Genomic DNA, 12,136 nt, shown 5'->3' on the forward strand with positions numbered 1-12,136 from the left:
TAAACTTTTAAAAATTAGCAAATAAATTTAGCATTGTGTTTTAAAATATTCATCTAGGAGTCAAGTGGTTCACTCCAATTGTGTGACTGATTTAACAACAACAACAAAAAAAACCCCAATCAACATAATTTATCACACTGGTAAGGAGAAAAATGATCACCTTACTGGATTTAAGAAAAACTTCTAGGAAAGCTTAATATCCATTTATTATATAAATTCCTAGCCAACTTGGAATAGAAAGAAGCGTCAATGTGACAGAGGCTACAGCAAACAAAACAGTTGATGAATCTTTAGAAACATTTACACTGAAGTTAGAAATATGATGAAAGGATGGGGATGCAGCTCAGGGGTGAAGCACAGTAGCTGCCTGACTTGCTAGAGGCCTTGGGTTCGATCTCCACCACCAAAAAAAGATGACGATGCCCACTTCCCATATTACTTAAGTATCAGTCAACACTGTTGTGGGGCTCTCAGTACTAAGTAATAATAAAAGGAAGATTAAAAGAAAAGAAAATTTGAGAGAGAACCCCAGCAAAACTAGAATTTGCAGAAGATATGATCACACAGAAAATCAACGAAGTATGGAAACCATTCCAAAGTTGTTGGATAGATCAACACACAGTAACAAATAAAAAAATGCGTTTTTAAAAGCCACAAAATTTTGACAATGACAGCATAATTTATAAAAAGCCTAAGAATAAATCTAAGACAAAGATATGTAATTGCATATGGGAAGCATTATAGCCTGACACATATAGAAGAACTCAAGAAAAGCTGAAAAGATAAACCAGGGACTTGGATGGAATAAGTCAAAGTTCTAAAGATGTTAAATATTTTTAAAATTTAGTACAGTTCCTATTAAAATTGCAATTTCATAGAACAAGTTGATCTTAAAATACTTATGAAAGAATGAATGGCCAAGAATGAATATAGTTGGAAGCACTACTGAAAGGAGATAGAACACACAGACAATAGGAAGGTGGCAATATCTAGTAAAGCAAAAGATGAGTGAACGTTATGACTCAGGTTTTCTACTTCTAAATATATATTCCCTGAAGTAGCATTTTTTAATCTGATGGTTTGAAGCTATTATGGGTTGGGAAATCAACCTAGTAGATTCTTGTCACTACTTTTTAAAACAATATGAGAAAGAATAAAGAATACTAAGCCTAAATATCATTTAATGAAAGTATGTCAAGAAATCTCAACATGTATGCATGTATGTACTGAGTTGTTACATGAAATAATTTCTATTGTATAGTTTTAAAGGGATTGTCCTGGAGAAACTCCTTCACACATACACAAGAATCTTCACTATAAAACAGTTTCTAGTAAAAAGAAGATAGGAAAAATTTGAATTTTATTTATTAAAAGACTAGATAAACTGGGATATATTCACACTATGGAATAAATGAAATAGATTAAAAATATCATCATGGATAAATGTTAAAAACATGATGCTAACGGGAAAAAAAGTGAAGGATACACATGGTTTTGTAAAGTGAAAAAACTCAAGAAGTATATATTATTTATGCAGTCCATAAGCTATGTAATATTACAAATGATATGTATCATGTTCAGGTCAATAGTTACTTGATGTGAGGGAGATTTTTTTTTAAAGGGGATTTCAACAATATTTGAAATTTTTTTGTTTTTCAGTCTCAAAACCAACCTGCGGCAATGACTTATCCCCATCAGCATGCATCTTTAATTTCATTAGTGCAACCTTTGCAGCTGTTACACTATTTTTTGTGCCTTCCAGTCGTTTATTTGTTCTCTCTCCTGACTTGGAATCTAAGAAACAAATGTAAGCATGTAAGTACATTAGGAACTTTTTTTTTTTTTTTTTTTTTTACATTAGGAACTTTTATATTGCCTTTTCCAGTTTTTTTCATAATAAAATATTTGTTGATTCTAACCCTGCAACATACATAAATTATACACAATGGAAATGCATAGAAACCACATTTCACTTTGCAAGTATTTTATTTATATGGCTACTGGAAAAATTTCATTGAGGTTGATCTAAATCACCAAGAGCAAACCTTTCAGAGCTCTCGATAACAAACAGCTCGCTGCAACACGTGTCCCACACATCTAAGCAATCTTCACATCAATAAATTCACTGGTAATGTGTTTTTTTCCAATATAAGGCTATTTGGTCTGAAGTAGCCACTAATGTTTCTACAGAAAAATTTATGATTTAGTACTGTTCTTAATCCAGAATGAAAATTCTGCTCAACTGCCATACTGGTAGAGAGTCTAACTCACGGATATGGTTATGATTTATATCTCAGTGTCCCCTTAAAGGCATGTGTGCTCACAGGTGGAGTTCTACGGAGGTGACTGGATCATGGAGGTTGTAAGTTTACAGTTACATGTGAAGTTGGCAGAGGAAGCGCGGTGGGAGGTGGGTCACTGGGGGTATGGCCTGGAGAGTATCTCTCCCTCCTTCCTCCTTTGATCACTCTCTCCTCCCCACCACCCCGTCATGAGCTTTTTCTTCTGTGCCATGCTCATCTGGCACACTGCCCTGCCTTGGAGCTAGCTGACTATGGACTGAAACCTCTATAAACCGTGAGCCAAAATAAATCTTTCTTCCTTAAAGTTGTGGTGTTAGGTGCTGCATCTCAGTAACAAGAAAGTAAGACAATTTATTTTTTCCTGGTACTTCTTACTATCAGAGTATCTACAGCATACCCAAATAGGCTTATAAGAATTGATTCTATAGAGAAAGCAACCCATTATGCCAATTTCATGAATACCGTATCTAGCCATAATGGCTAACAAATTGATCTAAGCAGCCTAGTAAGAGAGACTATCTGGTGGGATATTCACAATATACAAATTATCATAGGCCAGGTAGGCCTTGTGCAAAACACTATCACAAAGAATGTCATCAAATTACAAGTTATTGCCACTGGGCCTGTTAGTAATACATTCCATAACTGGTAAGAAGCTTTAATAGGCAGAGCTCTAGAATTAATAGACTACACAGTAATAAGGAAAGCACCAAAACAAGCTTTCTAGCTACTTACGGATAATGTTTCGAACAAGTGTTTGAGTGGCAGTCATACGAGGCTTTGGGATCTCTAGTTTTTCACACTCATGATCTGACTGGTGACGGTGTCTATGAGCAACAGAAGAGTGATACCACTTCATATATTTGTATATAATATAAACAGACATACAAAGCTTGAATAGTCTAAGTGATTCACCTTAGACAAAAATTCTTCTCACAATAAGGGCATATAACTGCCACAAGCTCTCTTTCAGCACAGTCCTTGAATGAGCATGGGTAAGATTCATGTGTATCTATTTTTGGTTTCACATTGATTACAGTCACCTGAAAATGTGAAAAAAGAAAAACACCGGCATTACAGTTCACTTTTAAAGCAAATTTACAAATCTATTTTTGAACGCAGCATTCATATCATTTTCACTTAACTTTATTAGATCAAGCTATACACTCTCACATAATGTGTGACACTGTGCTGCTGTTTCAGATTTTCATACTGTGGCATGTTTATCTTCTATGCTAAGTTGAAATGACTTCTCTTTTTTTTTTGTTTATTTTTTTTTTTTGAGACAGGGTCTTGATATGCAGTTCAGGCTGGCCTTGAGCTCACTTTGTAGCCATGGCTTGTCTCAAACTCACAAGGATCCTCCTGCCTCAGCCTCTGAAGTGCTGGGATTATAGGTGTGCACCACCACGCACAGCTGAAATGACTTTTCTTAATCTTCTATGTTGCAACAGGTTCATACAAAGAGGCCCTCATAATAAAATATGCTTCGGTAACCATCTCATCATCTGCAAATGGCAAACACTAACTACTTTCTGTATCAGCTGTAGGGGACTGCACATCTAATTTAGGGGACAGAACACTTTAAAATTATGTATTTATCCATGACGTTGAGTAAGGATAATTTTCATAATCATAAAACTATTTTCAATGCTATAAATTAGATCAGAGGAAAACAAGAATTTGTAGTACTAAAAAAAAAAAAAAAAAAATCCATATCAGCTAAGCTATTGAGCATTAAGCAAAGAAGTTTTTTGAGTTAAATAAATTTAGGGAAGGGCTGGGGATTTAGCTCAGCGGCAAAAGCGCCTAAGCGCCTGCCTGGCAAGCGCAAGGTCGTGAGTTCGGTTCCCGGTACCGGAGAAAAAGCAAAAATAAATAAATAAATAAATAAATAAATTTAGGGAAATAAATGCTTAAACATTATACCCAGAGGAAATTTTTTGGATCAATGATAGTTACACTTTGTAGGAATTAACTTAAATATACTTCTAAATTTGTTGCAATGACCCATTGCTAAAATTATTTTTATTTCATTATTTAACTAATGAGATCTAATAGTTTCAGAGTTAATTCATAGAAATAAAATGACATTAGAAAAAAGAAAACATAAAAGATGTATAAACTGTGTAAAAAAATCAATAAATTTTACAACATATGAATATTTCCTGCTACCATGTTAGGAAGTTTTTATTTTTTTTAAATTAATCCCTTGAAAGGCTCACATTCTGACTGAACTCATGTAATCTTCAGTTTCTTTCTTTTTCATTTTCTATAACTGAGAGAACAGATGTAAAAATCTGAAGAAAAATGCTTGATAAATAATAAGCAGGAATAAATACTACCTGTACAGTGTTAAGAGACAAATGCTTCCCACTAAGTGATGAATTCAATTTAAATTCCTGCCTCTCTCTGCCTAAAAGACCAGTGATGCAATGTAGCTGACTGTCAAGTTTAAGAAAATTTTTACACTAGGCATGCTGGATACAGCTTTCTGTTTTCCCTCTTGAAATTGAACTGCTTTCAGGAAGGCTAACCTGGTCCAGTATGCTGTGTCTAAGTCAGTCTAATTCTAGGTTACCTCTACAGAGCCCTCTGGCTCTACACTAAGCCTCACCGTTCAATTTACTCACTATCAGTAATAGGAGTGCTATTTTGATTTCTATCTGCCAGCCCCTTTTATTTTTTTATTTTTTATTTTATTTTCTTTTTGGTTTTTCTCCGGTACCGGGAACCAAACTCACGACCTTGCACTTGCCAGGCAGGCGCTTTGCCACTGAGCTAAATCCCCAGCCTCTGCCAGCCCCTTTTAAATTGATCAATTTGTTCGGAATTAGGATAGGGATTTTGTTGGATTATAAATTTGTTTCCGGTGGTCTAAGGCTGACTGGGCCACAACAACTTACTAACAAGTAATTCTATCACCAGATATGAGTGAAAATAAACACAGCAGTGAAATAAACAATGAAGTGGAAGGACAAGATGATGATTAATTCTAACATATACTTATAAGTACATAATCTAAGGATAAGTGGGCTACTGAAACAGAAATGTTAAGGAATAATAATTATGAGGATAAAAATTTGTAAATATCAAGTAGACCAATTTTTCTTAAAAAAAGAAAAAAATAATATTAAATGAAGTAAAATCTCCTTTACCTAATCAGTTTAGGATGTCAAACTTAATCGCTAGTGCCCTAACTAGATTTTAATCTAATCAAATTCTGAAGGAAAATACATGAATACAAATAAACATTATCAGATTAGAGAAAATTAACATACCTCAGGACAATCATGAGATTCCTTGCTTCTGTGTTCGAGGCTGAAACATATAAAAAAAATTGCATTTATTTAAATACAAACAAGTAATACACTTAAAGATAATTGCTGCAAGCTGAACTATTTTAATATGGAATCTTTGAGGTACACTATACTCACACTACATTAGTAACTCTTCATATGAAAATGAAATGCCAGATAAATTAAAGATGGAACACCGATGGTTTCAAAAGTTTTAAAGCCTAAATGTTCTCAATATGAGAAAAAAAACTTACTATTCTAAATTACTTTCATTTTGAGTGTTTCAAAGTACACGAAACACAAAAGGACCTTTCAATTTCTTTTATTCTTAAAGGAATCAGTAAAGATCAACAGTAGTAAACTGTCAAAGAAAGCTCCAATTTTGAATGATTTAAAAGCATGCATTATTTTACTTACTTCTAACAAATCTTTGTGAATTATATTCTAAAAATGAATTTATTCTTTCAGTTCTCTGTTCAATAAATGCCTGATATTTGAAATTTTAATTAAAAGAAATTACTTTTCCCAAAATCCTTGGTTAGAATTCAGGTTCTATCTTGCATGTGATATGTTCAAATAACATGTAATATCCACTTTAAGCAATTTACAAACTGGGTCTTTTCATTTATTAATAAAAATAAAGAGTAAGAATCATAACTAGACTTTTTACTATACTCTTTAATTCACAAATATCACATTTCTACAAGTTTAAGATACATCACATATTTGCATAAGCACTCAGAGCCTATGACTAGTCAAGTTTGTTTTTTCCCCCAATTACTACACATTAATGGCTAAAGTTATTTCAAGTGCTTATACTTTTTCAAAATTAAGCCTATATTATAAATACTGAAATTACTTTCAAATTCTACATAAAAATTTAACTTACCAAAATATTCCTGAACAACCATCACATACAAATGGAAGAAAATCTAAAATTTGAGGAAATATGGTAGTTACTGGTCAGTATCTGCTTTTTAGTTTTTTTATGGAAAAGGAATCTTACAGTGCAGTGTACATATCTTAAAGGATTGACCCTCCTTTGCAGAACCTCTCTTTTTTTTGTCTTTTCTTCCGGTACCAGGAATCGAACTCACGACCTTGCGCTTGCCAGGCAGGCGCTTTTGCCGCTGAGCTAAACCCCCAGCCCCGAACCTCTCTTTTTGACTAATTTTCTAGTGTATCACCACATAATCATTGTTAAACCAAAGCCATGACAACTTCATTAACTCTGGAAAGAAGTGATTAAATTAATAAGAGATAGATGTTATTTGTAGTAGTTTTATTAGATCTGAAAAGAAGTTCTGGTGGCAATTTCTCTTTGTTTTCTTTTTTCTTTCTTTTCCCTATATTTTCAAGATTTATTAGGTGCTTTTTCTGAAGAATTTATATTGCAAAAACTTTGCATTTGGAGAAAAAACACAAAACCAAAAACCCATGTATTTAATTTTGTTTTCACTGCTTACTAATGGAGCTCTATGAGGTAGGTTACTTAACAGTAAAGTTTTGGAGAGATATATACAGTATACATAGTAAGATATAATCTGTAGGGTATATGTCTCTGTGAGATACGGTATGCAATATGTGTCTCCCTCTCCATGTATGTTATATATACAAACCCCCAGACCAAAACTATTAGCTAATATAAATATAGACGTAAATACATACATATACACACAAAGCATAATGCATGTGCATATATGTTTAATATGAGGTATGAATATGTATATATAGATTTCTATCTGTATCTATGCTGTGGATCACACCTACCTCAGCAAGTAATTATAAAATCCAAATATGTGTAAAATATCAGAATAACAATATAGTAACTATAATTATTAAGAATAAATATGACAATTAACTTTTTTTGAGTATGTTCAACTCCAGAATACAGTGGGGAGATATGCTTTCAGATTTTAGAAATTCAATAAATGGATTGATACTTTAAAGTTAACTGTTGAACTATTTCCTTGCACTTGATACATTAAGACCAAGCAACTAACCAGCAACTAAATTAGGAACTGAAGTTTTGGAAAGCATGCAAAAGGATCCATTCTCAGATGTGGTAATTAACCATTAATCACTAGATACAATCACTCACTTTCTAAACTGTTTTCAATATACCTAATGTTAAATTACACTGTAACACTAAGGGAGGACGGACATACCCAATTGTATCACTTTTACAAAGTGAAAACCAGAAGGTACTTTTCAGTCACTCGTTAGAGATTAGATACAGTTACAGCTGCCTTGAAAAGATTTCATCCTACAAGGTATCTTAACCCAAAACAGATTGTATTTTAACCAAAAGGGACCCCTGGGTAGTTACACTTATAGAATAAGAGGTCTAAGTAAGTCTTCCTTTATATAGATGTGGGTTTGATAAACTGTCACTGTTGCTATTAAAACATGACTCTGTGAGCTTCAGTTTCATATTGAGAAATTAAGTATACATCAGAAAACAAGGCAGAGATACCCACTCTTATTCAATATAGTCCTCAAAATTTTAGCTGGAACAATTAGGCAAGAGAAAAAAATCTAAAAGGCATACAAAGCCGGGCACGGTGGCACATGCCTGTAGTCCCAGCACTCGGGAGGCTAAGGCAAGAGGATCACTGCAAGTTTGAGGCGAGCCTGGGCTACAAAGTGAGCTCAAGGCCAGCCTGAACTGCATTGCAAGACCCTGTCTTAGAAAAGACAAAAAAAGACCAGAAAAAGAAAAGAAAAGAAAAGAGATACAAACAGGAAAAGAAGTATCCTAGTTTTCAGATAATATGACCCTATACTTAGAAAATACTACGGATTCTACCAAAAGATTTTTAGAGATGATAAAACGAATTCAGCCATGTAGCAGGATATACACTCAACATTAAAAATCTATAATGTTAGTATATTTTAATACTGGGCTAGTTGGGGAAAAGGTCAGGAAAAAATTCCACTCATAATAGTTTCAAATAAAATATGTAGGGATTAATCCAACCAATGTGGTGAAAAATCTCCACAGTGAAAATTTCAGAACACAGAAGAAATTAAAGACACCAGAAGATGGAAAGATCTATGTTCATGAATTGGCAAAATTAATATTGTCAAAGTGGCTGTATTACCAAAAGCAATCTACAGATTCAATGCAATCCCCTCAAAATATCAATGGCATTCTTTACAAAAATTGAAAAAAATACTAAAATTTGTGTGGAAATACAAAAGATCCAGAATAGTCAAAGCAATGCTAAGCAAAAAAAGCAAGATTGGAAGCATCAAAATACGTGATTTAAAATCATACTACAAAGCCAGTGACAAAAGTAGTACAGTATTGGCACAAAAAGGGGTTGGGGATTTAGCTCAGCGGCAAAGCGCCTGCCTGGCAAGCGCAAGGTCGTGAGTTCGGTTCCTGATACCAGAGAAAAACCAAAAACAAAAACAAAAACAAAAAAAAAAGAGAAGTATTGGCACAAAAAAATAGACACACACCAACAGAATAGAATAGAGAACACAAAACAGAATAGCAACTACAGCCAGCTGATTCTGGACAAAGAAAGAATGAAACTAGATCTCTATCTCTCATCTGATTCAAAAATCAATTCCAAATGAATCAAAGATCTATGTGTAGGGGCTGGGGATTTAGCTCAGCGGCAAAGCGTCTGCCTGGCAAGCGCAAGGTCATGAGTTCGGTTCCCGGTACCGGAAAAAAACCAAAAAAAAAAAAAAAAAAAGATCTATGTGTAAGACCTGAAACTTTAAAAGTGCTGCAAGAAAACACAGAAGAAACACTTGAAGCGATAGGCATAAAGACTTCCTGAACAGGACTTCAATAGCATGGAAATAATAGAATCAATGAATGGACTACATCAAATTAAAGTTTCTGCACAGCAAGGAAAAATAACTGACAGAGCAATGAAACAGCCTACAGTATGAGAGAAAACCTTTACCAACTACACTTCCAACAGAGGATTAATATGTAGACTATATAAAGAATTAAAAAAAGTAACACCAAAAAATCAAGTAGTCTGCTAACAGGCAAATGAACCAAACAGATACTTTTCAAAAGAAGTTCAAATAGCCAATAAGTATATGAAAAAATGTTCAACATCTTTAATGGTCAGGGAGGTGCAAATTAAAACTACACTGAGGTTGAGTATGGTGGCCCAAACCTGTAATCTCAGCACTCAGGAGGCCAAGGCAGGAAGACTGCAGAGAATTAAGGCCAGCCTGGTCTACGCAGTGGGTTCAAGACCGGCCTGAACTACACAGCAAGACCCTGTCTCAAAAACCAACCAACCAACAAAAACCAGTACTCTGAGATTTCATTTCAACCCAGTTTTGATGGCTAGCATCAAGAATACAAAAAATAATAAATGGTGAAGATGGGGGTAGGGGTGTCTACACTGTTGGTCAGAATGTAAATCAGTACATCTATAGAATTCAGTATGGAGGTTTCTCAATAAAATTAGAGCTAAAAGAAAGGACTGCAAGAAAAGATTTTATGTGCTGAGTGACTGGTGATTACAGGTAATAGCGAAAGATGCATCTACAGGATGTTATAAGTAACAAAAACCTAGCAAGGATTGTCACCTGGCCTTTTGGTCATGCCCACAGTATCTAATAAATTATGACCCTCACACTGAATCTGGGCTAACCCTCAAAGTCTTTTTCAACACACTGATTCAGGAACCAGCTACTGATGCCTGAAATTGCAGGGCTAATGAAACCTGTCTGCCACCCTATGCTCGCATATGGAATGAAAGCTAGTACCGAAGAGTAAGTAGTCTGTGTGATTCTGCTGTTTCAAGAACCTGCCTGTTACAGAAGTATTACATGCTGAAGCCTGCGCCACTCTACCAGGGGCTGTTTTACAAGATTTCTGTTCATTGGAGAGAGATCATCACCAGTGTCAACACTCTCCAGTACGGAACTTACTAGTCTGAAAGCTCTTCTGTGTAAAAGAGTGTAGCAGTTTATAGTATTATGTGGGTCCAGGACCAAAATCAATGTTTTGTAAATATTTGTTCAAGCAATGATAGTAAAGGATCAAAGAATGAGCAGCAAGAGGATAATACTTAATGACTAAGTTTGAAGATGATGACTCCTTTGAGAATTTGATAAAGTGTTTGTCACAAACTCTCCTCTGAGGCTGTGAACACCAGGTCTAAATACCTAACTCCTTCGTCTGACATGAGTAAAGGATAAGTAAGCAAAAAGTCTTGGAAAGTGGCTCGTTGCCGGCAGCAGAGGCAGGCCAGATGGGAATCTAGGTCTCCGGGACCTAAACCTCTCGCTCCAGCTCCCAGAGCTCCTCAGATGTCATCAGGTAAATGAGTGCCAGCTCCACGACGCAGCAGTACGCATTCTGTGGCCTCGGGCAGGGCGCACTGAACTCCACAAGGTCCGTTTGCAGCAACTGCATAGAGATCAGGGGGACCCCGAGTTTCTTCCAAAGGCACGAAGGGAGCAACAACCACAAAAAGCATCTACACACTCCCAGCTGATCCCAGAGGGACGCACCCGCCCCGGTGCTCAGCCTCCCCGCCCCTCTGCGGCCTCCCCTCACCCGCTCCACCATCTGTGGGGTGACAGCAAAGCCTCGTTCTCCCGCGGCCGGGATAGGCACTGCTGCATCACCTCGCTGCCTGCAGGACTCCACCTGGCAGTGCTGCCCGACGTCCAGCTCCGCCATCTTTCCAGGTCCGCGAGAAGTGGGGCCGCACCGAGGGCGGGACAGCTTTGCAGGCGCGGCGCCTGCTGGGAGCGTGTATAGCCCGGGGGCGGGGCGAGAACCGGAAGCCGCCCACGAGCAGAGGCCCAAGTGGGTTCCCTGTGTTCTGTGCTGCGACGCCACCGCGGAGGCGGTGGTTTCCGAGCGCTTTTCCTGGAGCCAAAATTCTCACGTCCCGTTCTTAGGAAAACGTTGCCCTTCTGGAGTATTGCGTGCCGCGGGTTTGTGCGTGCAGCCGCAAGAATCAGAAATGACCTTATACGAACTTAAAAAGTAATTAATAGTATAACCTCAGGAATCGGCGCAGTGCCAGGCACAAAGAATTACAAGAATCAAATGAGAATCAGACACTGCGTATTCCCTGCTTCACCCTGCACTAACTCACTATAATTAGTTTGAAGTACATGCCTGTGCAATAGAGTCATTACGGCTTTTAAAAGAAGTTTTTTTCTCGACTTTAAAATTTTTTTTTCATAGAAAAAAAATAACTGGAGGTCTCTAGTGGGTACTGAGCACATAGGGCTCCTCAGTCTGCGCAGACTCTGTCAGTACTACTTGGAGGAAACTGGAGATACTTCCATCATGTGCCAGATGAGCCACTGCACGGGTACTGAGGAAGGAGAGGCTTTGTAGGTGGGGTAAAAAGATGCCATTCCACCAGCGTGACACCAGACACCAGTCAGAGTAGATTAGTGACAAATATACTCGTGACAGGAGCTAGAGAACTATTCGATTGACCCTATATAACAAATCAATATCCGTTGAGGAAGGCAGAAGAGTGGAATTGGGAAAACAGGAATTGATATTTCAGGATTTAAGAGTTT

The 12,136-nt window shown here is 36.6% G+C and overlaps 1 protein-coding gene across 3 annotated transcripts in view; it reads right to left on the reverse strand.

The window, feature by feature from the left end:
- Window positions 1-11,327, reverse strand: part of Zfand1 (zinc finger, AN1-type domain 1) — a 36,768-nt gene extending 25,441 nt beyond the window's left edge. Inside the window, exons 1-7 of one of the 3 annotated variants that reach the window (XM_013512817.1) lie at window positions 11,241-11,327; window positions 10,758-10,997; window positions 6,492-6,534; window positions 5,585-5,624; window positions 3,219-3,346; window positions 3,039-3,130; window positions 1,673-1,794 (exon numbers count right to left, since the gene is read on the reverse strand). In XM_013512817.1, coding sequence (XP_013368271.1) covers window positions 1,673-1,794; window positions 3,039-3,130; window positions 3,219-3,346; window positions 5,585-5,624; window positions 6,492-6,534; window positions 10,758-10,773 — 441 coding nt within the window. In that variant the 5' untranslated portion in view covers window positions 10,774-10,997; window positions 11,241-11,327. Of the gene's footprint in view, window positions 1-1,672; window positions 1,795-3,038; window positions 3,131-3,218; window positions 3,347-5,584; window positions 5,625-6,491; window positions 6,535-10,757; window positions 10,998-11,218 lie in introns of all 3 variants that reach the window. The other 2 variants (XM_013512815.1, XM_005381719.2) reach the window with 2 other exon arrangements.
- Window positions 11,328-12,136: the final 809 nt, after the last annotated feature.

Source organism: Chinchilla lanigera, unplaced genomic scaffold, assembly GCF_000276665.1.
Source record: "Chinchilla lanigera isolate Chin_1 unplaced genomic scaffold, ChiLan1.0 scaffold00016, whole genome shotgun sequence".
NCBI lineage: Eukaryota > Metazoa > Chordata > Mammalia > Rodentia > Chinchillidae > Chinchilla > Chinchilla lanigera.